Source organism: Ctenocephalides felis, unplaced genomic scaffold, assembly GCF_003426905.1.
Source record: "Ctenocephalides felis isolate EL2017-DRISC unplaced genomic scaffold, ASM342690v1 CF-g0.4_SCAFFOLD_01492, whole genome shotgun sequence".
NCBI classification, from domain to species: domain Eukaryota; kingdom Metazoa; phylum Arthropoda; class Insecta; order Siphonaptera; family Pulicidae; genus Ctenocephalides; species Ctenocephalides felis.
Window position 1 is genome coordinate 51,824,898 of NW_020537646.1, and position 26,379 is coordinate 51,851,276.

At 30.2% G+C, this 26,379-nt stretch overlaps 2 protein-coding genes across 3 annotated transcripts in view; one reads left to right on the plus strand and one right to left on the minus strand.

Annotated features, from left to right (window-relative positions):
- The window catches only part of LOC113369929 (insulin gene enhancer protein ISL-1), a 53,201-nt gene that overhangs the window by 11,950 nt on the left and 14,872 nt on the right, over positions 1 to 26,379 (plus strand). For both annotated transcript variants that reach the window (XM_026610553.1, XM_026610552.1), the window contains 2 exons: positions 15,551 to 15,740; positions 23,258 to 23,412. In XM_026610553.1, the coding sequence (XP_026466338.1) occupies positions 15,551 to 15,740; positions 23,258 to 23,412 (345 nt within the window). The remainder of the gene's footprint in view (positions 1 to 15,550; positions 15,741 to 23,257; positions 23,413 to 26,379) is intronic.
- LOC113369928 (apoptosis-inducing factor 1, mitochondrial-like) overlaps positions 1 to 26,379 on the minus strand; it is a 112,666-nt gene that overhangs the window by 709 nt on the left and 85,578 nt on the right. The window lies entirely within an intron of this gene.

The following is a 26,379-nucleotide window of genomic DNA, read 5'->3' on the forward strand; positions in this document are numbered from 1 at the left end:
AAACTAATCAGCAAGTCTCCCCCTCAATACGAATCGAATGTGTTTTGAATCATTCAAATATCAACCTATTTGAATATCAACGTGCTCTCGAAAATATCGGCGAAAAATTGTATCCGCACATACATACAATTTTTCTAAGGTGCTCAGAAATTTTCGAAACGTAAAGAAATTTCATTTCCGATTTTTTTGCGATTATACTATAACCCCTACAGGAAGTTAAAAACATAAATATTTTTTCCATATTTATGATATTCCTCTATATAATTTTAATTAATTAAACTAGATTTAGTTTTCTGGTTATCTTAGGGATTTATAGCTGAAACATAGAAAACAATTCAATTATGGTGCAAAATTTCCATTCTTAGATAATTATGATGTGAAAAATTACAGCGTTTATAAGAGTAATAATTAATTATTTCGGTGGTATATTAATTCGTATCAAATTAAATCGTAAAATCGTACGAACAGATAAACAGCATTTCTTCTAGGGTAGAGCGGGGCTAGTTGAGCATAGGGGCAAGTTGAGCAATCGAAATATCTCGAAAACTATTCACCCTTCGTTTATGCATTATATGGCGGAAAGATAGAGGTTTGGGAGAAATAAACATTCCGCGATCGCTAGTGGCCGCTGGACAAATGAGTGAGGCTCACGGGCGTTTTGTTTATTTTGAGACCAAAAAGTAAAAAAGTAATTCATCACGAGTTTTCGTTTGGTTTAGTCAAATGTTATTCATTTTTAATCAGGTAAATGTTATTCTCTTTACTTTTAATATGCACAGAGATTCTGCGTATAATTCTCACGGTTTTTTCATAAACTCACTTTTATTTTGAAATTCCGAGTTGGGGTTAGTTGAGCATAGTTGCTAAACTTGTTCTGTCACTAAGACAATTACCAATAACTTCCAGAAATTTATTATTTTTAAGATTTAAGCTAAGTCTATGAGTAATAATATAAAGAAATAATGATTTTAAACAAAAATACTGAATATAATGATAAAATAATTCCTAAGATACGATATTGTTTTGTTGATTCTACTTTTCGTTAATTATTCAAAGCAAATTACTATAAGTTTTGTATTCTTTGTCAATAAAGACTATAAATATAGAACTGGTTATTAAAAACTTATTTTATTTCATTATTATCGACATTAAACCTATGATTTCATTATACTTTCTTAGTGCTCAACTTGCCCCACCTATGGGGTACATTGAGCATACGTGACTTTTTGCATTCAAACAGCTGTAGCTTTTAAATTTTACTTATTACCATAAAATAGTATAGTAGCACTTTTGTTAAGCGATAAACAACAATTCCATTAAGCCGTATAGCAATTTATTGAGACTTTTCATTGAGAAGATACATCCGTTTAAGTAAAAATTTGCTCAACTAGCCCCGCCCTACCCTATGTATATTTTGATACTAGTGACATCACTAATTTGTTTTGAATTTTTATACAAAGATTCAACTTTAAAAATCGTGAACTCAACTTCTTTTTATAAGTTGTTTTCGTTCAGTTTTGGTGTTTGTGATTGAAAACCATTTATCCACCTGCGGTAATATAAAAATAAAATTTTGAACATATTGCGGTTGTAAATCTAAATCAGCAGGACAAAGGGCACAAATTTTATTGGTTTATGGTTGAATTGCATACTATAACCGTTACTATTGAGCACAACATTATTATTTTTAATTTTTTTTAGAGTTTTGGAATCAGAGTAAACGTATTCAGGATTATTTTCACATACAGGATAATTTTAAATTAATAATTAAACCCATGAATATAAAAGTAGATGTGGCCTATTAGATAATTATCGACTTTCGATTATTTAATCATGTCCATCATTATTGTCAACAGGTTATTGAGGTCTTTATATGAATATTAAAATAAATAAAATTAATGCGATTCTTTCTATATCAGCTGCATTTTTAAGTTTCGATATATTAACGCTAATTGTATATAAAATAATAAGGTAAATTTGAAACAGAGTTAGCCAGGTCAGGGGAGAAAACGTACATTAGCCTAATACGCCTCGGGGTTTGGTAAATAATCAATAAATCTTAATTATTAAATTAATATATGATTATATATTATTATTATATATTATTCAGAACTAGATCTTCCAGCTCAGCCGTCACGGATGAAGTTTTTTTATCAAATTATTACAAAAAGGCAGTAGATTACTAAAAACGTGTTAACAATTTTTGTGTGAAAAATGTTGATAACAGCAGGCCTACAGTTGAGTTTATAATATAAATCCATTTCTAAGTTATTATGTAGAAATCTAACATTTTTATCAATCTCAGTTTTTTTTACTAATAAACGCTTCGAATTAAATAAAATGATATATTTCGATACAGATATTGAAGAGACATGCTCATATAAAAAAGCTTCTGAATCAACAAACAAACTGAATCCTCAAGTTTGTTAGTTGAAAGTCATCACAATATTATTTAAATCTTTGAAAAAAAAAGAATTTTGAAACGTTTAGAAAAAAAGTTATATACTCGTCTAATAATCGCAACAAAACCGTTATTGAAATAATATAAAGCAAACATTACATTTCATGTTTAAAATAATTGTGTAAATAAACGACTTCAAAATTAAATGACGGTATTAATTATTTTGAAGCTAAATATTTTGTATAATTTCTTATGAAATTCTTGGTCAGCCTTTATAAAACGAGTAATCATTGCCATTTGTATCTCATCTGAATAAATCAATTTTTATTTCTAGCTATACTTATGCAAACTTTAATATGTTTCAATAGAGTAGATCGGGGCTTAAAGGTCCGCGAGTAAAAAGGTCCACCGCCGTTATTTAAAAAAAAGTTAAGTTAAGAATTTTATTAAAATATTTGAAAGTAGAGGAAAAAGGATGTATAACCAGCTATCACTTTAATTCTTACGTTGTTGCTATCGGGAAATAAACGATAATGTTTAAAAATACATAACAAATGTATTTTCTTTCGTTGTTAGCTTTTTTGCTTGTGAGCTTTAGTTGCTTAGTTTACGAGACTTTAATATATTTTTTAAGTAGTATACATTATTTTAAGTTACATCCAACAGATTTTTGATATAGTCATGATAAAAACTTACACGTGGATGGGGTAAAAAAGACCAACTGAACCTGTAAACCAACTGAACTGAAAAATAGTAAATATAAAAGTAGATTGAGTTAAATAAAGCTACATTAATAAGATAAGTTAAATAAATAGTTATTTCAACTCAGTTGATGATTTTTTCTTAGAAATGCCAGATTAAGGCTATATATATATATATATATATATATATATATATATATATATATATATATATATATATATATAGGAATACCAGATCAAGGCTATATATTATCTTTGTAAAAAATGTACCCGTGAAGTTTATAATTCACAATGATTGAATAATATAGCTATTATTTCGTAAAATCCCTTAAAAATTAAAAATAAACAATGGACTTGTTTGCCCTGAGGTCGGTTCATTTTACACCGTCTATGGGGTGAAAAAGACCAGGTGACAATTTTTTGAAAAACACATTTCTACAATTATGAATTAGCTAGGAGTTTTACTGAACATAGTCAGATAGTTGTTTTTTTAAATGTATTTTTTGTTGTGATATAATTGATTAGTTTTCACACAATAATTGCTCCATGTAAAATGGGAACTTTATACCCCGCTCTACTTTATTTAATAAAATTTTAAAAATTGTTTACAAATAACATTTGTAGAGATTATAACCCACAATATTTATATCAATTTTGATGTTGATATTTGATTTGTATTTATTAGTTTTCATGTTGCATGTTGAAGAAGATATATAACTTTCTTCTACATTTAAAGTGGTCAGACCATATGACACAGACATCCCCCTTTTGGCGGGACAGTCCTAATTTGGCCTATGTGAAACGAATATTTGTATTGTATCTGTTCATAACATTTAGGTAATTACTTCAATTTTCATAGACATAATATTCTAGTTAGATAATCATAAATTAATTTTAAAATTTTATTATTTAAAAAAGTTCCCCTCCCACAGATTGGTTCCTCATTGCCCATCTAAAAATCTGGTAGCTTTAACCGCATTACGACTTTCAATTATTCTCGTTAAGTAAGCAAATGTGTCATTATTGGAATGTTTTTAATTCCGGCCAATAATGAAATCAAACGGATACCAACTTAAGTCGCACATTCAAAATTACCCGAAACAAAACAAAGAGAACGAACGGCCCGCGCGTCTTTACATCTTTCGGTATTATTTTATAGCATCAGTAAAACTCGTTCCGGTGGACGTTAATGATATTTAAATATGCATAAGTAAAAATAAGAACATACAGACGCCGCTCGGACACTACTGTTGTTCCGTCGGTATGGTAAGGCCGGTACACACGCTTGCACACGCAGCAACTGGTTTCTCTGTCCTCTTGGATGTCCGAAGATGAAACGCGTTCGTGATTACGAACAAGAGAACGCGAACGATCCAACATCAAACGCGGCCGCCCCTAGAGACCGCAGATCTTACCGCGATTCCTTCGAAGGGCGGCCAAAGCACGTACTCTCTCCTAAATAGATAAATTTGTAATCGACCAGAAATAAGCCCATTGACGAAGATGTTTCATTATTTAAGGAATCGGACCATTTTATAAAATTCTACCTTGTATTTTGGTTTCGTGAAAATTGAAACTATTGTAAAATCTGACGCCTGAACATTGACTTAAGGCAAATTTTTGAAAAAAAACGATTTTTTTGAAAATTTAGTAATTGTTTATTTAATAAATTTATTTTTTAATAATAATCTTTTATATTATCAATATAAGAAATGAATTTGACAAAAAACCGTGTCATTTTCTCTTTTTTTATATTTGATTATTATCTCTCTATTTTTATGTCACTATTTTTATGCCATAAGTTAAAGTTATTTGAATATTTTGAAAATTTCGATTTACTTTTGAAATTCTTTATAAACGATTTTTTTGAGATTTTTTATTTGAAATTTGATTCTACAAAAACTAATCACTTTTGCATGCCGTCAACACAAGCAAAATCTTTTTTGAATCGTTCTAATCGAATGATACGTACTCTCAAGAACGTCATGATCATTTTTTGCACCCTTTGCTCTCCGCACCTCCGGAAAGGTGGACCTGCCTTCGCTAGTATGTAACTAACTATCAAAAGTGCTGGACCTGCCTTTCCATAAATTCGACCAATTATTCATTCTGTTCATATAAGTAAAATGTTTTTTGAAACATTATAAACGGCTGGAGCTGTCTTTGAGGCAGCGACGCGGCGCATTCGCGCTTCCATATTTCTAAAACAGCAACGCAGTGCGATCGCTTTGAAAAATATATAGAACTTTCAAAAAAGCTTAAAATTATCAAAAATGTTAAGAAACTACTGTACGGGAAGTTACAGGCGTTAAAACATTATGCTAGGCGCTACTAGTTTTAGTTTTAGTATTTTAGTTTATGTATTTCATTAACAAAACAATACGTTTGGCATTGTTTATACAATATAATTTTTTCGCACATGCGTGAAGATAAAAATATTAAAGTATTTTTCCAGCGTAATTCTTAATCAATCATTTATTGAAATCTTAATTAACTTATTGTTAGAATAAGAGAAAAGGAGGGTAAAATATGACAGTCTGGAGGCGAACAGATGCAATGTCTTCATTTTAAAGGAATTTTAAATTTACGAAATATTAGATACATTATTGAACAAATGTAAAATATTGGGTACATGTTTTTTTAAAAAAACACTGTATATAACCTTGATATGGTTTGCCAGAAATATTCTTCAGTAGACTTGAAATAACTATTAATTTTATTTATATCTAGTAAAATAGCTATGTTTAACTTAATTTACTTTTTTATTAACTTTTTTTCATTTCACCTTTGCCAGGATAAAGGATCTGTTGGTGCTTGATTAAGCATTCGTTTAATTTATCTCTTGTCGCTTTTTTATCTTAATGTAATTTTTTATTTACTATTTTTCAATATTTACACCTTTGCCAAGGTAAAGGTTGAATTGGTCCTTCTCATCCCACCCAATGGTTTTAATAGAGGTTATATACAAAACCGTTTAATCTAACTTATGAACAATTCACCTTATGAAACAATGTAATGGTTTTTAAATAAAATTTATATCAAAGTATCGTAAACTAAACAACAAAGATCACAACCAAAAAATCTAACAACCAAAGAAAATATTTTTGCTATTATTTAGTATTTTCAAACATTTACATTTTCTCCTGATAAACGTCGTAAGAATCAAGTGATTGCTTGTTATACTTCTTTTCTCTACTTTCAAATATTGTGGTTAAAAATTAATAACATTACTTGTTTTTGAGATATCACTGGTGGACCTTTAAGTCTACCAGTTTTTGAGAATAGTAAGTAAAGCGGTTTCGGAGATACAGAGGCAAAAAATAGAAAAAATGTCATTTTATTGTCAAAAACTTATATTGTACCTATTATATTTACGTTGCATTATTGTGTTGCTAATAGGTTTTCATCATCATGCATAATTTTTGATATCAAGTTATTCCACAATTACTAATCTTCTAAACTTCGCATATATATAATAATATATTCGCATATATATATATATACATATAAATATATATATATATATATATATATATATATATATATAGAAATGATGTGAGCTGTACTGCCCATACGATATAAGTAATTGTCTTGAGTAAGAATATCAGTTCTTAATGATCCACATTACTATTCTTTATTGGCTGGAATAATCTGATTTTTTAGAACAAACTCTTCTAGATATTAGTGGCTTGGAAGCACTTTTTTAATTATTAAAACTAATTACAAATTGCAGAAAAAGAGCTCTATTTCTATGAAAACCTATCGAATTGTCAAGTCTTGTTATTAAGTTAATCTTTTTCACTCGGATGCCGCCGTTCCGGTGACAAAATGCGTTGTTATTTTGGAATTCGCGAGTGGAAAGGCCATTTACGGATTCTAAACTAGATTTGAAACATTATGTTTAAATATCATCAATTATTCGATTATTCAACTAATTATGAAACTAAGGCATATAATTAGTTTATAAAATTTCTATATATAAAACAAACCTAGTCGCGCTTACTCAATTTCTGCAAATTTTAATTAATTTTATAATTATTTCAGTGCTTATAAGCGTCTAATATTTACAGGGAATTATTCTAGACAAGAAGTCAACCAACCCGCAAAGTTTCAAAGTAGTGATTATTCTTTCTCCATAATATTGTCATAGAATTGTCCGTCATTTTTGACATATAATATAAAATCGTACTATCATGAAATTTCGGTTTGCCTTATCATTATCAGTTAATTTTAAACTTTACATATATTATTTCGTGTGTTTATGAATCTTTGATAATGTGTAACAATTTTCGTGACTGCTGAATTGTATGAATAGTTATATTGATCAATGTAGAAAAATTACACCTTGGGTTAGTTGAAACAAAATCTTGGGGCGAGTTGTAACATACAAGAATTATACACAGATTCAAGTGAAGAAGAAGATTTGGTCGTATCATAGTTTATAAGTTATAGGCACATACAGGAGACATTATTTATTATTTCTTTTGAGTTCATGTATAAAAAGAATTACTTAGAAACAAGTCAATTTTCTTTAGAATGAGTGAAAAAGAAATTACCTTATTGTCGTTTTTTATGGTTACTGCTTGCCCTGGTAGATGTTACAACTAGCCCCAAAGAAGGGGTAAGTTGTGACACCACACTTTTTTCTAGAAAATGATCAATTGTGAAATAATAAACAATAGTTGTTGAATAGTGGTTACTTGATTTGGTAGAGGAATAGTCGAAGTATCTATCCAGATTTATTGCATAGAAATATGGTCAGTGGATCTCGTGATATATTAATTTCAAAAAAAGTTACAACATGCTCCTGGCGCCTCTACGTATATAGAAAAATGTAATGATAAAATGTGATGATAAAATTACTGATTGAAATTAAAGTAATATTAATATTATAACATGTTTACATTAATGATGATAGATACATTTTTTTATTATCAGTAACAATTACAATAAATATGAAGATAATATTTGTGTAATTTTCCTACATTTTGCGAAAATCAATAACTAGTTTAGGCAGATAAGACTAACATGAAATATTGTAATGATCCTGTTAAACAATTCAAACAATCGGATAAATTCTTTTTAAGGACAGTTAAAAAAGAGAATTAAGAGAAAAAAAATACAAGCTAAACATGAGCAAACATTTGTGCGTATCAGTTTAACCGCGGCTTGATGAGTTTGAAAAATCGATAGCCCTTTACGTATCACCATAAACCCTTCCAGCGTCTGTCCGAACGAGTTTTATTTGTATAGTCGTGTGTATATTTATAAATATTTCTGTTTTTTGGATACTGTAAACAAAGTTGACATCAGTATATCGGGAAGGTGTCTATACGCATTGGCGCCCGTTGTCTTGTGTTCTGAGAGCGGTGGCGCCTTCGGAACGCCGGGCTTATCTTACGCCGAGAAAAAAAAATGTATAAAAACACACGACCGTTAAGACCACGAATTTTTGGATACGATGCAAGAGATTATATTGCGAATGACCGCGGCACTAACTCGATCAGTACTGCGTTCCAATTTTTTCTAAACTATTTAATACTCAAAAAAATATTTGTACATTTTTATTTCAATATAAGGACACTAATAGGACGTGGATAGGTGTGAAAATGTGCAATAAACTGGTGGTGCATTGCATCGTGCCTTAGTAATTTGTTTGGACCGTATAAGTGAACTTTAAAAATTAATAATCTTGGTACGGAACCCAAAAAAAATTGTAACAACATTAGTACTCATGTTTAAAATCTCTACAAAATATCTGATAATTTGTCATTCAAATGCCAAATATCATTTTTTTACATTTTTCTCTGTATCTAATCTGTAATATAACCAATTCTTCATTTTGTCAATACAAGTAAAATATTTTTTGAATAATTTAAATCGGACGCTCCCCGTTCTCTCAAAAACAGAATTACTATTGTTGGCACATTTTTCCCTGTATCTTTGAAACGTCTGGACTTGCCTTTGCCAAAAACAAATCAATACGTCTCCTCATCAATAGTAATCGAATGTTTTTTCAATCATTCAAATCGGTTGATCTATGCGCCTGAAATCGTGGACAAAATATTGCATCCAAACATACATACACAAACATACATCAATTTTTTCTGAATTATGCCAAAATGATCAGAAACCCCTGAAACGAAAGGATATGCAAAATTTTTTATTTTCAATTGTTTTTGCGATTACGAGCTAGCCCAGATTGGGATTCAACCCGGAACTAGTTGGTGCTAGTCCTCATTCCACGATACGACGACGGGCTTAGAATTACTTGAAATATAAAATACTCATCTTCATAGAAGAATATGTATTTCAAATCTTCGGAATTGCGATCGTATGAATTTGATATGATATTAGATGCTAGAAGTGTCATATATATACATGAATATTTATATATATATACATAATAATTTTTCTGTCGGTAAATTTATACTGATAAGTTTGGGCAGCCATCCAATACAATGAGAAAAGGAAAAACAAAGTTTTTTGAATAATGTGTTTCATTATGCAGTCGTCTGGAGTATCAGATTTGTCTAAATTTATATAAAAGTAATTTGAAACACACCAATGATTAGAACTTTTTAATTTATCTAATACTAAATAAAAACTAAAATATAATGATAAAATAACAAAAAAAGTGTACAACATTTACAATTACAATGTGGTATATACAATGGATTAAATAAAAGAATAAATCTTTTGACATTGTAATCTATCAAATATCTAGATAAAATTTAAAATTTTGACACAATAAAATATTTGAAGAATTATTTTCTGTATTTTGGTACAAGATTATTAATAAATTATGGAACGATAAAATACTTATTTTTTTGAATTGCTAATACACTTGTTTTAATAAAAGTTAACATTAGTAAAAGGAAATTGTCGGTAATATACTATCAGTTGGCATATAGTTGATATATTTTTAACACTAAAAATTATAATTTTTACAATAAACAAATAACTTGCTATAATTCTGTTACATTGTGTGCAATCAGAACTTAAGAGTCATATAAGCTGTTGTGCTGATTTGGTTTAATACTACGTCGGTTTTACAGATGGCAACCCGAATAGTTGTCTCATCTCTGAGTGATAAATTTTATTATTACATTTTCTGTAATAGTGCGAATATTTATCGATGCAGCAATGCAAAATAAGAGATATTTTTACTTCGAGACATAATGCTATCTATATTTCCAAGTAAAAACTGATATCACTACTGCTTGACATCAGGTGGTTCAAAGCGGCTATCGGACCTCTGAATACTAACTAGTAATGCCGAATATTAATATTAAAATATTTATAACCAATTTCTAAAAATAATAAAACAAAACATGGTTATGAAACATTGTTGGTGTCACGGTCAAGGTCGATGCACACTCATGAAATTCGTAATTGCAGTGTACTGTTTTCAATGTTTGACAACTTTTTCAAATATCTGGTATGGATCCCTTATTGAAATTATTATTTGAAAATATTATGAGAACTTACCTTCATGGCCTGATAATAATATTTTCACACATACTCTTATTCAATCGCAGCAATAGCTTTTTTAGTGATCCTAATTCTAAAGTTATCTGCATTTTTAATTATGGTTCTTATAAGCTCTGCCAGAAATCATGTGTGCGTTGTTTCTAATGATACTTAGTTAATGCATAAAATTTTTAGTATAGTATTTTGGAAAACATTCTATTAGATTTTTCTTTTATATAGCTGGATGGATTAGTGAATTATTCATAATTCTTATATTTTTGTGAAAAGTTTTTGATATTTGCATGTTTTAATGGCCACTGACAAGATAATAATTAGATAATATTACTATTACAACGAAAATTTGTAAATACATATTTGGATTTAAATAATTATACTCTATACTTTCCCTTAAGCTGTATCTATATTTGTTTACTATTAAGTCGGCCGTATTTATTTCCCAGTAATTTTCATTGAAATTAATTTTGACCATCCGCGGAGATCATCACTGATTTTGGTAAAGACAGGTTAAGCCATTTTGAAATAACGAATTCATAAATATTCTAAAAATATGCATTATTATTTTTTAACTATCGGATTCGGTATCTCATTGGTTAATTCCAATGTGTTATTAGTAGATATAGAGTTATATTGATCGACCAGTTTTAGATTTATGCTCGTTCTCAAGGTGACATTTTGCTTTGAAAGCATTATTTTCTTGCTTTTTGTTTCGTCCATTCGGTTGAAAGTTGTAGGAGTATTATAGATGAAACTGAATAAAGAGAAAACTCGACAGATTTTACGTTGTTAAGAGCAAAAATACAAGATCTCGATATTGAAACAGCTGATTTCGCTCCAGTGCCAAATGACAATGTTATCATAGGTGCTTTGTATTATCACATAACTTTTTGTTGTCACTGTTTTGAAGTTGAACAAATGTTTTATTCTGACGTTTGTGCCATTTGGAGGTTATGTTTTAGAAGTCGGTAAAGTATAAATTGCTAGGTTGAGTAGCTTTTTAACAGTTTTGGACTACCACCTCATGAGATTATTCAACAAAAGAGACCAGTATCATAACATAATTATTTTATACGGAAAATTGGTGTCCAACATATTTTATTATTATGAACAATAATATTGCTTTGTTTATTATGTAGAAAATTACATCGTTAGTAATCACTAGTTAGAAATTTTTTATACGAAATATTTTTAGAAATATTTTTTATGGCTAAACAAAGTTTGCCGGGCCAGCTAGTGAAAGTAGCAACTGGTATCCCTATAAACTATTTCCCAAATGCAGCAGCCCAGCGCTGTGCATTTTTAATACTGAGAAAACTTCAGGTGTTCTCATCCGGGCTTTTGATCAAACTTCGTATTGTGATAGTTTTGATAGTGAAAACGTTTTTCTTAAATTACGATTATACGATGAAAATTTAATTATAAAAAAGATGATTTCGGAAAATTGGTTGTGTGCTACATATATGCACATGTAGCTTCATTCTGATCACATGCGTGGATGACCTTGCGTATATAAAGACTATCATCGATGTTGAAAATAGCGTAATAGTTTCGAGTAAGCCTTGAACGTTCATCGCAATAACATTTATGATTTATGCTTCTAAACCAATATGATTTTCTGTAAAAACAAATTATATTTTTCCATCAAAACTACTTAACTAGTTTTTTGCTATAATTAATAGAAATACCTCTCGCATAAAAATTATAATTTTTGTTTTATAAATATATAGATTAAATTATGAATAAAATTATTATAATATTAAATAATATATTAATAATATTTAATATATATTAATAATAATTAAATTATAATAGAATTATTATTATAGATGAAATTATTATGTAGATAAAAACCATGTATATGCGATTCATCCTTACTTTATCAATTGCTGATCATATTTCTTTTAAAGATACTTATTATTAACTTCCCATAGGGCAAATTAAAGTAATCGTAAACAAATCAAAAATAAATATTTTTGAATGTCTTTACGCTTCAAAGCCTTCTTCAATTCATTTTGGCATACAATAGAAAAAAATGAATGGAATGTATGTGTGTTTGGATCAATCGATTTCAATGATCCGATTCCTATTGGTGAAAAAGTGGGAAAAAAGTGCAGAAATGGCAATTCAGTTTTTGAGAGAACGGAGCGCGCGATTTTAATGATTCATAAAGCATTTTAGTTGTATTGACGGATTGAAAAATTGACTAAATTTTTAGGAATGCGAGGCCAGTAGTTTTGGAGATCCAATAAAGAAGTTAAAAATAATTTCATCAAAATTGATCATTAGACATATGCACATCAAATTATCGAATATTTATTTACTTAAGGCGCGATGTCATGCACCACTAGTTTCATACGCATGTTAGCCGATCATTTCGTAAATTTTAATACTTCCATTCGATTTATCCTTCTTCAAACACCATTCGATACATGTAATACAACGCGCACGTTCTCGAAAACACATTTCAGGGAGTGGCTTTTGTCGTTCTAGTATAACGCTGGGCGTGATGGCATGCCGGCACTCCCACAGAATATGTATTTTTTATTATTATACTTTCTTTATTGTATTCCTATTCCTATATACCTCGACAATATAGCATTATGATGGCCGGCACGCTACGTGCGTGCGTTAATTTTCACACTCACGAGATCGGTATTGAAGCAATTCTACAGGATTATTAAGAATTCGTTTATAGAATAATCAGTATCGCTGAATTATCTTGGCTACTTATTAGTTACTTTATTATATTGAAACTGTTCCGGATATTTACTGTCACTAAGGAATATTATTTAAGTCTAATGTATAATTTTATTCCTAATGAGTACAAATAATAAAGATTTTACTTTCAACAAAATGCATCATAACAAGTCAGTGCATATATCACTGGACAAATTTAACGTGGGTTTAGTAAGGGAAACCGCGTACGGTTGTGCCAGGGTTCAGTAGTGACAGTGACTCTACTGATTTTGAGACAGGGTCCAAAGGGAGAAAAGATGAAGTATGTTTGTTTGAACAAGTTTGCATTATTGCATGGATTCAGCATCCTACAATATGATCTGTAGATAACATTGCTTTTAAAGAGACAAAAAAGTGGCAGTCGCGGTGGTGTGCTCAGAAGGGTTTGGGCGAAGGACGTCTGTAGCCGCCATCGCAGTGCAAATCTTAGTAGTAGTAGCAAAATCATTATGGCATGGTTTGACTTGATATAGAATTAGATTTATTGCTTTTCAAGTTAGAAATTAGTTATTCCTGCTAAAACTAAATATCCGAAAATACAACTTTTGATACGTTTGATATAAAAAAAAAAACTAGCGGTGCATGGAATTGCGTTTCAAGGCAAATTGCTGGAACTTTTTATTTGACGTTTATAAGTGACCTTACTCAGTTTTCCCTTCTCAATTCTTCTTTTCATAATTCAAATCGTTTGATCCGTGCGCCCGAAATTGTGAACGAAAAACTGGATTCTGACATACATACACACATTCACAAGCATGCGCCCATTTTTTCTAAGGTATGGCAAAATGTTCAGAAACCTTTAAAACGTAAAAATACGAAAATTTTCATTTTCTATTTTTGGCCATTACTTTAACTTACTCTATGGGAAGTGAAAATCATTCTACACATAGTATGAAATTCAACGAAAGATGTGATTGTTTTCTTGATTAATTTAAAAATGGGTTTTAAAATATACTCCAATAATTAAACGCGTTTTCTATTGCGCGAAATATACCTTAAAAAGGTTTTTCTATTTTTGTTTATAACTTTTAATTCCAACGTTTGAAAATGGCTAGAATGTAAATAATAAAAATTCACATTCATTATTATTTTTCAACAATCTGCTTAGTGTTTATGGTATTCTATATAAATACTTAATTTTATTTGTTTCATTACTAATATTTTTTATTTTTATATAAAAATTAATTTAGATGAAACTTCATGAATATTTCTTCATTTTATATACATTGAATAAATCAATTATTATCTGAATTAAATTATAAAATAGATAACTTTTTAATAGTAGATCAATTTGACCGTGTGCTGTAGGTATACATGAATTGTCGTTAGGATTGATATTGACGTTAAAGTTTAACACCATTGCAATTTTTAAGAAGTACGTATTTAGCTTTGTTTAGTTTAACAGTCTTAAAAATTGCAATAAATCGAATAAAAATATGCGCAAGTTGCAATAAATCGATAAAAACTGAGGAATAATTATCGCCATTATCACAAAGAATGAGAAAATTTTGAAACACCAAATTAACTAAAGAAATAATATAATAAATAGAATTGATTGCGATCAAACTATGGATAAAAACCTACCACGTAAGATGGGAATCATATGTTTATTCTCTTTGACATTATATGACTTTTTTTTCTGTGACGAAATCACAAAGAAAGTTGATGATGGTATGTACAGTTGACCATGATAAGTACTTGAATTTTACGTGAAGAAAGAAACAACAAGCATCCAGGGATTAATATTATTAATATTAAACTAATTAAACTAAAATGATTGATATTATTAATATTATTAATATTAAATTAAACGATATCTCAACCTATTTTTTTTTTTGAAAATCGACGTGTGACTCAGATAACTTTAGTTAGCCTTTTATCAAGCGCGTTTCATTGCACTGCTTTGGCATTCACATTTTGAGACATGTTGACCACTGGATATCCTTCTTTTGTAAATTTTTGTAAAATCAACATATTTAAGTAGTTTAAGCGAGTTCGTTTGCTAAACACGTATTTTGTAAGAACTCAATTATTTTTATTACTAAGGCTATTACTGAAACGGTTCATCGACTTGTGTATGATATATTCTATTTTCGGTTTTATATAAAAAGAAATCGAAAAATAAATATAATATGATTTCGTATAAAATTGAAAAGGAGTATTATGTGAATTCGAAAAATACAAATTAATTTGCTATCCTAATAAAATATTTTCATCACAGAAAAACAACGATTATCGCTGTGCGTGGGATGCGGCGGTCAGATTCACGACCAATACATACTGCGGGTGGCGCCTGATCTCGAGTGGCACGCCGCCTGTCTCAAGTGCCAAGAGTGCAGGCAGTTCTTAGACGAGTCCTGCACGTGTTTCGTCCGAGATGGTAAAACGTACTGCAAGCGGGACTATGTCAGGTAATCAAACAAATTTTACATTTTATTCAAACATTACATATTGCATTATATATGGGTGCTCAATGGCGTAACGGGCTAATGTGAGCTACATCGTATGGACGGGGTGGCGAGTTCAAGCCCCACTCTGCCAACCTGATATCGGGCAGCAGCGAAATCCATTTTTACTTGAAAAAATAGATCAAAAATAAGTTTCCAAATAAAAATAAGCCCATTTTGGGTATGAAGTGGCAATTGAAAATCCCTCACACTACTTTTTCCTGAATCCAGTTGGAGTTAAACTAGCTCACGGACCTGCCCTAGGGCAGCACCAGGCCACACGTTATCAATTATTATTCCATTATATCTATGAGAAATAGGTAGTGCCCGTAAGAAGGTTCGCCATTATATCAAAAAGAAAAGTATGGCACTTCATTTCTTAACGATAGTTTTTTTAACTTCCCGTAGGGTAAGTTATAGTAATCGCAAAAAAATCGAAAATGAAAATTTTCATATATCTTTACGTTTCAGAGGTTTCTGAGGAGACGTGCTGATTAGTTTTTGGCAGAGGAGCGCCCGATTTGGACAAGATGAAGAACTGATTAAATTTTTGGGAAGTTAGTTTTAGCGATTTTGGAGATCTAGTAAAAAAAGTAAAAGAGGCCATTTGGCGGTATATGCATAAGACATATGAGCATCAAATTATCAGAAATTTTATGGAGATTTTAATAATAAATTTTGTTTAAATTTCTATGAATTCCGTAACATCGTTTTTCCGTTAGAATGCGACGTGGCGCTTATGAACTTCGATATTTCGTCTCTATAAAATAAAAGTTAGTTTCAAAATATATAAAAAATATTTTTTTAAAAAAGTTTTTTTAATTTTTTTTATATGAAAAGTTCCAAAAATTTGCCTTTGTCTTATTGTTCTTAAGCAATATTGTCTAGTTTACAATCTACATATATATATATAAATAAGTCGGGTTTTTCTTCCTGACGATTTAACTCTAGAACGCACGAACCGATTTCGACAATTTGGCATTGTTTGGAAAGGTCTCGGGCTCCGCCTCTTGTAAACGCACACATAAGTTGTTCATAAAATACGCTTGTCGCACAATTTAAAAATCACTTACAAGTTTACAGTATGAATAAATAATCTATTTGAAATTATTCAAAACAATTATTGATTAGTTTCATTCCTCGATTGTTTAATTACGGTACGGGAAGTTCCTGCAATTTGCCTTAAGGCACGATGCCATACACCCCACTAGTTTAACTTATTTTTATTGAGAGTCCGTAACCGTTAGACCTGCCTTCCTAATATTTTAATCAGTTATTCATCTTGACAATACAAGTAAAATGTGTTTTGAGTTATTAAAATCGGACGCTCCGTTCTCTTAAAAACTGATTTACCATTTTTGGTACTTTTTGACCCGTATCTTTCGAACAGCTAGACCTGCCTTTGCCAAAAGCTAATCAGCAAGTCTCCTTATCAATACGAATCGAATGTTTTTTTGAATTATTGAAATCGGTTGATCGAGGTTCCCGAAATCGTCGACGAAAATTTGCACACACATACGCATACACACACACTGGTATGCTAAAATATTCAGAAACCTTTGAAACGTAAAGATATACAACAATTTTCATTTTTGATTTTTTTTGCGATTACTATAACTTGCCCTGCGGGAAGTTAAAATATAATTAATGATCAATTTTTGCTGATTATTGATTATTTATATTCCTCGAATGATTAATTATGGTGCGCAATTTGCCTTAAGGCACAATGCCATGAACAATTAGTTTAATTTATAATTTTGAAAGCAATATAGTAGAATTGTATTTGATACACTCAATAACACTGGTGGCGGTGTTCACCACTATAGGATATTAAAATCTGACGGCATTGCCTGCACCATATACAAGATAACTACTCGCCTAAAAGGCGTGAGGTCGACCTCACAAAGGGTTGTGCATGACACATGTCTACATATGTTTTAAAATTAGATTAGGCATTATCTGCTATTATCTGTAAAACTGAATTGAAATGACGATATTATATCTTTAAGTATATTACTGCTTCAACTTGGTATCTATCCGTATGGTTTTCTACACATGCCCGCATGATATGACTAGTGACATATCTTATTTGGAAATGGATATCATTTTGTACAAACATCATTAATTTGACATTCGTTTAATGTGACTCCCTCCTGCTGCCACAACGTGATTGCTTCCAACGTACTTGGAGAATGTTTTTACCGGCAATACAGACTCTTCACTCTCTATTCCTAGGAACAAAGTGGGTTGCTCCTGTTTTGACTAAAATCTTTCATCCGTGGGTTGCTGCACATGTCTGACGATAGTCCAATTATTATATTCATAATTCAATGTGCCCACATTTCTAAAATTAATATCGATTATGAAAAAAAGCAATTGAGTTGATACTATATAATACTTGAACTTGATATAATATCCTTTAAAATAAAGAGCACAAATAACAAAATTACTTTTTGGCATTGATATTTTAATAGACGATTAGTGAAATATTTTACTTTTATATATTACTTTCAATATTACTTTTATATTTTGATTTAAAAAAATGCTCTTAAGAATTTCTATTTTATGGGACTATTTCTCGGATAAAATAGCTATGTTATGTTACCGGTCTTTCATGTTGTTTTGTCGCATGAATTGGTAGTCACAAAACTGACAAAAGTTATACTTTAGCTATCCAATTGAGTGTTTTAGTGGTGCAATTCAGCGCCACCATGTTACCAATATCTCAATATTATATTTTTATAACGCGTGCATCGTGTAGCTTCTTCTTTAGGGCTAATCTCGAATAAAAAAATTATAATTTATTCGGCACTAGGTCGGTTTGCTGATAAACAAATATTTATTATTTTTATTATTTATTTTGTTATGTTATACAAATACAATATCTTGTACTTATGCAAAGTTTCTGAATCCTCCTTCCTAGTTCGATGAGAAGTGAATAATAATTGGGTCTTCGATATTTTGTATTTCTATGATTTCAGTTAACAGTACTAAATTGATATTAATGCTATAGTTTTTTAGATTTAACTTTTACAAGCGTTATTGAGGGCTTTGGGCCGGAATTCCTTGCCCACAAAGTGAGAAATTTATATTATGAAGTTAACCAACCATAGTTGTCAATCTCAAGAACTTGTCATGAGCGAAAGATAAATATTTAGCTTGGATTGTATCTTTTGATAAAATTTTATATTGATAAATTTTATCTTCCCTATTAATTCATATTTAAATTAAGTGTATTTAAAAATCTGAATAAAAAATCGGCGTTTTGTTTTTAGCTATATCTATTTTTATTAAAACCAAAAGTAGCAAGTGATAATAAGTAAATGCTTTTTGACAATAAGTGAACAATAATTTACAAGATTTATTTTTGGAATCTTTCTATAAATACATAGATATTTAAACAAGCTTGAGTGATTGTATATTTACGCATCATACGCAGATTCATTGAAATCGACATATTGACAACTATTTATAAATGTTTAGAACTTGCGTGCTGTTTATAATTCAAAGCCTTTCTACAGTGTATAAATTTGAATGACACTCGTTTATTACAGTTTACAACAATTTGGATTCCCAATTTCCTGCTTGCACAAAATGCAAATTAGGAACTTTCATTCTCTGTCATTGTACCTATTATATTCCATAATTTTATCTTAGAAATTATTAAATAATCTTTATTATAAAATATTTTATTGAACAAATTAATAATGGTAATTTAATTTTTTGCATATCTTTGCAATTGCAAAATTAAATAAATCGTAGATTGCATTTTGTTCGAAGCTCTATAAAATATTTACAAATCCAAGATCCTACTATCTATAGATATGCAAAAAATATATTTTTTCTAGTTCCAAAACGTCGACAGTAAATAAATAATTTATTGTTTAAAAAAAAACTTTTTTGTTCTTATTACTTTTTGGATTCTTTGTTCGAAGCTCTACAAAGTATTTACAAATCCAAGACTCTACCACCTAATATATATATGTATATATATATATATATATATATATATATATATATATACTAGCTGACCCGACAGACGTTGTTCTGTACCCACGTCTACAATTTTTCAATATTTTATACTAATATTTACTGCTTAGTTAAAAATAATAATTACTGTTTTTTGAATTACTATTTACACCAATATATGAGTGATGCTGAATATAGAACTGTTTCAAATAAAATGATTGTTCTCAATTCCCACAGTTAACACTTTAATTATTCATTTAACAAATATTAAAAAATGTTCAATAAAATTGTATATTAAAAATTATACACTGCGATTTATAGAACAAATTTATTTCCAATAGCTCAATTTATTTTATTGCATTCAAGGGTTATATAGTATTTTTAGTCATACCTGTAGATGTGGATGTATAAATGAATGATTTTTTGTTTATTCACGACTAAAACATTGATTTTCCAAATTTATCACACTAAAAATGATCGTCTGCCTTTGTGATTTATGGTCATAGCATAAGATACACGTGTTGAAAATTGAAATCTTTTAAAAAGTACAACAAATTCAGAAAGAATTAATATTTAGCATTCGCGGCAAAGGTGCAATATCACCTTTTATTTTTCTACCCAAAATAATTGCTTCAATAATGTTGCCTATAATTTTCATAATTTCGTACCATATTTTAACTGGCTTTTAGTAATTTTAATATCTAAATTACATTTTTTTCTCCAATAAATCAATATACATTATTGCTTAAGTTTATATTTGAAGTGAATTAATTTGTCAAATCCTGTTCACATGTGCTCTATTCAACTTACAATCAACAAAATTATCGCTCTGTGAATTTTTTTACTGTGCTTCAATTTACTTGATATTTTGGAAATAGGCTAATCTTTATCTTAAGTTCAGACGTGAAAACAATTTGCACTCCGTCACCATCCACCGCATTAATTGGATTATTACTCTTTTAATTCTAATTTTATCAAAACTTGTAATACACTATTTTAAAGGTGATTAAATGAGCTACAACTTTCTCTATCATAAATTTTACCATAACTTCTCTTATTGTGAAACGGCGAAGGGTTAAAGGGCTCGAAAGACCTCTGGTTGGGACAGTCGCGCACTCCTTAATTAATACCTCTATCAATATTTGTGTAATGGAAAAATAATAAACAACAATCAGTCAGAAAAATACCTCGAATTTTCATGAAATCATGAGTTTTTTGAAAATCGTTTGTACTAAAGTTGTGGTATTTTCTAGAATCCAGCAAGATCTCTTAAACCAAGTTAATTCTAGATAGAATACGATTATTTTTAAATTTGGTAGAAATAGCACTGAAAAACTATTTGATTTAAATGAAAAAACATTATATGCGTCTTTTATTTGCATGATAGTTTCTCTTATAATTAGTTCTTTTACCGATACCCAACGTTATTTTGAAAAAAGTAAAATTACACCACTGAAAAGAAATGTCCTCCACCCGAAAAGTGGTGAAAGTGTTGTTTTCACTTCTGAAGAGTGACAAACATATGAATTTTTGACACAATGAAACTTCTAAATAATTTTTTTTGTATTGTGACTTAGTAGAGTAAGGCAAAACGACTGCAAATTGAATATTTTTGAGCGCAATCACTTATGGCTCGTCTCCTTTGCACGAATTCGTACGGCGAATCTGTTCGCAAAGTGCGTTGAGAACACGATTCGCCGTGCACGTCAGACGCATGCGCAGACTGTCAGACGCATGTTATATTATTTGCGTCTTATATTAATTTAATTTTTGACATATCTCAGCTACTTTTCGGCTATAATAATGTAGACATTACATTTTTCTTATTCATAACAATAAATATATTACATTTTATTATTGCCTTAGCCTTAGCCTATAATTGAATAGAAATGTTTGGCAAATGACAGTCTTCAATTGTTTTTAATGTCAAACTAAGCTTCAAATATTTTCAAAGGCAAACAATGATAAGCGGTTTTTTGTAATTTTTTCTATTTATTTCTACAATCTAACTATATTTCTATGAATCAAAACATTCTAGAAAATTTCCCGAACAAACTTCAGGAAGATTAAAATTAGTAAATTTAAAATATAAATATATAATCTTTGAATTATAAAAAGTTTGACAGAAAATGGCCAAAAAAAAAAACAAAACTAAAATGACAAATGTCAAAATTTATGGAAAATTCGAGAAAAAAATATTTATTTTTGAAAAAAAATTGACAGTTCAAAAAATATAATTCGAAAACATATACATATATAGATATATCCAACATTTATATCCAAATTAAATGAAATGCTATATTCAAAATCACTGTTTATAGTTTTAAATCTAATTAAAAATCAATGTTTAAAAATTTAAATAAACATTTATAAATTTAGTGCATATTGGATATATGAAATTGACATTCACTATTTTTCAATTAAATGCAAATGTAAAAAATCAAATATTTATATAAAAAAATGTATATTTAGATAAAGATACTGCGTTGATTTAGACTAAAATCTAATTTAATCATTAATTTAAAAAAAAATGACAAAATTAAAATGAACAAAACACTATGATGCGTTGGAATTAATTATCGAAGTGTAAAGAAATTCGTGTAATTAAAATATAATATTATTATTAATATATCAGTTGAGATATATTTTGATTGTCATGGCAAATGCTAATCTTACAGGAAATTGTGACCTCTTAAATGGAATAGTATAATCTGAGGGTATCATTGGAATCTGAGAAATACAAACTAGACAAACTAAATATTATCAGATTATATTAAATTTAGACCGAAAAGAAAGTATTTTGACAGTTATAATTAATTTGAAATAAAATGCAAATATCAAAAATCAGATTTTTATGTAAAAAATTATTTATTTCCACAATATACCTGTATTGATTTAGCTTATGAATTAAACAATTATATAATTTATTCATTGATGACTTAAAATAATTATTAATTTATTAAAAAATAAATATTATTTAGACATAAGGTCATTTAATTAGAGATATTTCTTGAAAAACATGAAAGAAAATTTTATTGACATATTTGAGATGACAAAAGTATAATGAACAAAACACTATGATGAATTGTTTTTTCATTGTATTGTATGAAATGGTTCCCCTTTTCAGTTAATCTATTTTAGTTGATATAGAGCTCAAACGTATATTTAACATCGAGTTAAAAATATCTCTTCTAATGGAAAGGCAAACATACTAAAACCCTTTAAATGTTTCATGTTTGAGGTGACATATGCCACTACATTGCAATCATTACCTAGGATATACATTATGTTACTGATAATAATTAATTCTGCCAGATTGATTTGTTTGGGTATGATCAATCACTGATTAAATCTCATTTGATTTTAGTATAGGACTTATCGTTTTTAGTATAGAACAGAAGACTAGTTTTAATTTTGAATTTATGTTAATATGGATATAATGATTTATTTATTCTTTCATGACTTTGTTTTCGTTGTTATATTATAATATATAGATTTTACTATCATTTCAGATTGTTTGGAACAAAATGCGACAAATGTGGATCATCGTTTAGCAAGAATGATTTCGTAATGCGAGCAAAAACTAAAATTTATCATATAGAGTGTTTTCGATGTTGCGCGTGCGCCCGCCAGCTGATACCTGGAGATGAGTTTGCGTTGCGGGAAGGTAAGCACTGTTCATTGAAAACATATCGTACAGAAATCATTCTTTTCTCAATATAACTTAAATACAAATTCCTGCTCTATTCATAATAGTAACTATTTGTTATTTGTTATTTTAACCGCACCATATTTGGTCACACTCATCATAAATCTGAAATCATCAATATACCGCAACGTATAGATTTGTTCGAAATCGTATAACAGACCACTGTTATGATAAGGTTATATTTTGTAGAACTTTCCATACTAATTCGTTCTAAATATTTTGAAAAGCCATGTAGTTGCTGTGCAGTCAGACGTTTTTCTTAGGTTGTCAGAAAGAAAACATAACCTAAAAACCGCACAAATGTCAAAAAAAAAACGATCTTAGATAACAAGGTCTTTCTGACCCAGCTTTATAGCATACAAGTGACGCTGCATTCATGTATAAAACACCTGAATGCACAGCAAATACATGATACATTTCGACAGAATTCAGTACGATTCAGTAGTATAATGTATGTAAGTAACAATGGCCTTGCCATAACATTGGTCTGTTGTACGTCAGAATATGTCCATTTATCTGCCTTATTTTAGCTCCTTTCCAATGTTTGCAAATTACATCAGTGTATCCGATGTTCTTGAAATTAACTCTCTTTGGCCTTTGGTTCGAGCGCTCTTATGCAATCGGTCATAAAATTGTTTTAGACAAATTGCACATTATAATATTGTGTACAAAATGACATCTTTGCAGCTCATTATTATTTTAAACCGTCTTAAAGCAAAATGATAAAACATTATGCAAAAATTGCAATTGCCTCCAAAAGCTTATCTTATAGCTTTTTACAAAACGTGAATATTATTCCATATAATTTTTTATTAATAACTTCAATCTAATGAAAAGTTTGGATTTGGATTTACATCAACGATTTAAATTAATTAACAATATTTATTTTCTAATTATTAACTTCCCGAAGGAGAAGTTTATGTTTTCATCAAAAAATCCGGTTTGCTATTTTTATGTTTTCTCGACGTTTCAAGTCATTCTGAATCGAATGAGACCATATTTGGAAAAAGTATGTGTGTGTGTGCGTGCGTGTGTGTGAACAAATTTTTTGCCGTAAATCGACGTTTTCTCAAAAACGGCTGGACCGATTTCAAAAATTTAAAAGCCATTCGATGTATCCCGATGAGGACTAATGCGAAGATCGGCCAAGCCGTTTCTTTATAAATCGCAGAAAAGTGAAAAAAATTTCGTCCACGTTTTAGCCCGCAATTTTGAAAATTCAAAAACCGTTCGAAAGATATTGGTTGGGAATCGTGCTGATTAGTTTTTGGTAGAAATCGGCCGGGCCGTTTTCTTGTAACAAATATTCAAAAAAATTTTTTCGTCGATTTTTATTATTATTTTTTTGACGATTGATACCATAGTCTTCTAGAACTAGATCATACTAAAATATTACGTTCCTGCGACAGCTCGTTTAGCTTTAAAAATTCGTCAAAGTTTGCAAAAATGAGTATCGTTTTTGTGGCATTTGTCAAAATTAGAAGTTTCATTGACGTTTGCTCAAAAATACATGGACCGATTTCAGAAATTTAAAAACTATTTGATGTTTCTCGATGATGATTATCGTTTTTTCAGTTTTGTGCGACGATCGGCCGAGCCATTTCTTTGTAATCTAGAAAAAAGTGTTAAAATTTTCATCTACATTTAATCTCATACTACCGAATCGATTTTAAAAAATGAAAAACTCTTCGAAAGATAAAAGGTTGTCAAATATCTCCATTCCGCTTTTTTGCTCTTTATTCAATGCTTTATAAAAAGTGTTACAGTGATCGGATTTAGTTCAAATATGCGCCGTTTTGTTCGATAATCTGTTTCCATCTAGACGGCAACTTCATAATACCTCCCTCGTAGAAGCCCCCCTCCTTATTTGCGAAGAACTCGGACAGCCACTTTTAACAAGCCTCTTTTGAGTTCAACTTTACACCACCAAGGGCATTCGCCATGGACAGGAACAGGTGGTAATCACTTGGCGCTATGTCCGGGCTATATGGTGGATGCGATAAAACCTCCCATCCGAGCTCCCGTAGCTTCTGACGAGTCATCAACGAAGTGTGTGGTCTGGCGTTGTCCTGGTGGAACACTACACCCTTCCTGTTGGCCAATTCTGGACGCTTCTGGTCGATCGCCTGCTTCAAGCGGTCCAGTTGTTCGCAGTAGATGGTAGAATTAAGCGTCTGGCCATATGGGAGCAGCTCATAGTGGATGATTCCCTTCCAATCCCACCAAACACACAGCAAAACCTTCCTGGCCGTCAATCCCGGCTTGGCCGTTTTCGCTTGATATTGTCGTATGTGATCCATTTTGCGTCGCCAGTCACCATCCGCTTCAAGAATGGGTCGAGTTCGTTCCGTTTCAGCAGCATATCGCAGGTGTTGATTCAGAAGGTTTTTTTGCGTCAAATCATGCGGCACCCAAACATCAAGCTTTTTTTTGTATCCAGCCTTCTGCAGATGGTTTAAAATGGTTTGGTGACTAACTCCCATCTCCTGGGCGATGTCACGAGATGCCACATGCCGGTCTAACTCGATGTATTCCATGATTTGATCGGTATTTGTCGTCACAGGTCTTCCGCCGGCTGGCTTATCCATGGTGTCGTTTTCACCGGCTCTGAATCGTCGAAACCATTCTTTCGCGGTTCGAAGTGATAGAGTACCATCCCCCAAAACACCATTAATCTCACGGAACGTTTCTCTAGCGGATTTGCCTTTAACGAAGGAAAACTTTAAAATAGCGCGAATTTCGGCGTTAGTGAACTCCATGTTTACACGTCTATAACTGTTGAACGCAATATCCAAAATAATCATGCATAGCGTCGTTTTGTACGTTATGTCAAGACCTTTCAAATTATGTATAGTATTGCCAGATACGAGCTCTGTAGCGCTTTGTACATAGCCGCGAAATTCAAAAGACAAAAAGGCGGAAGGG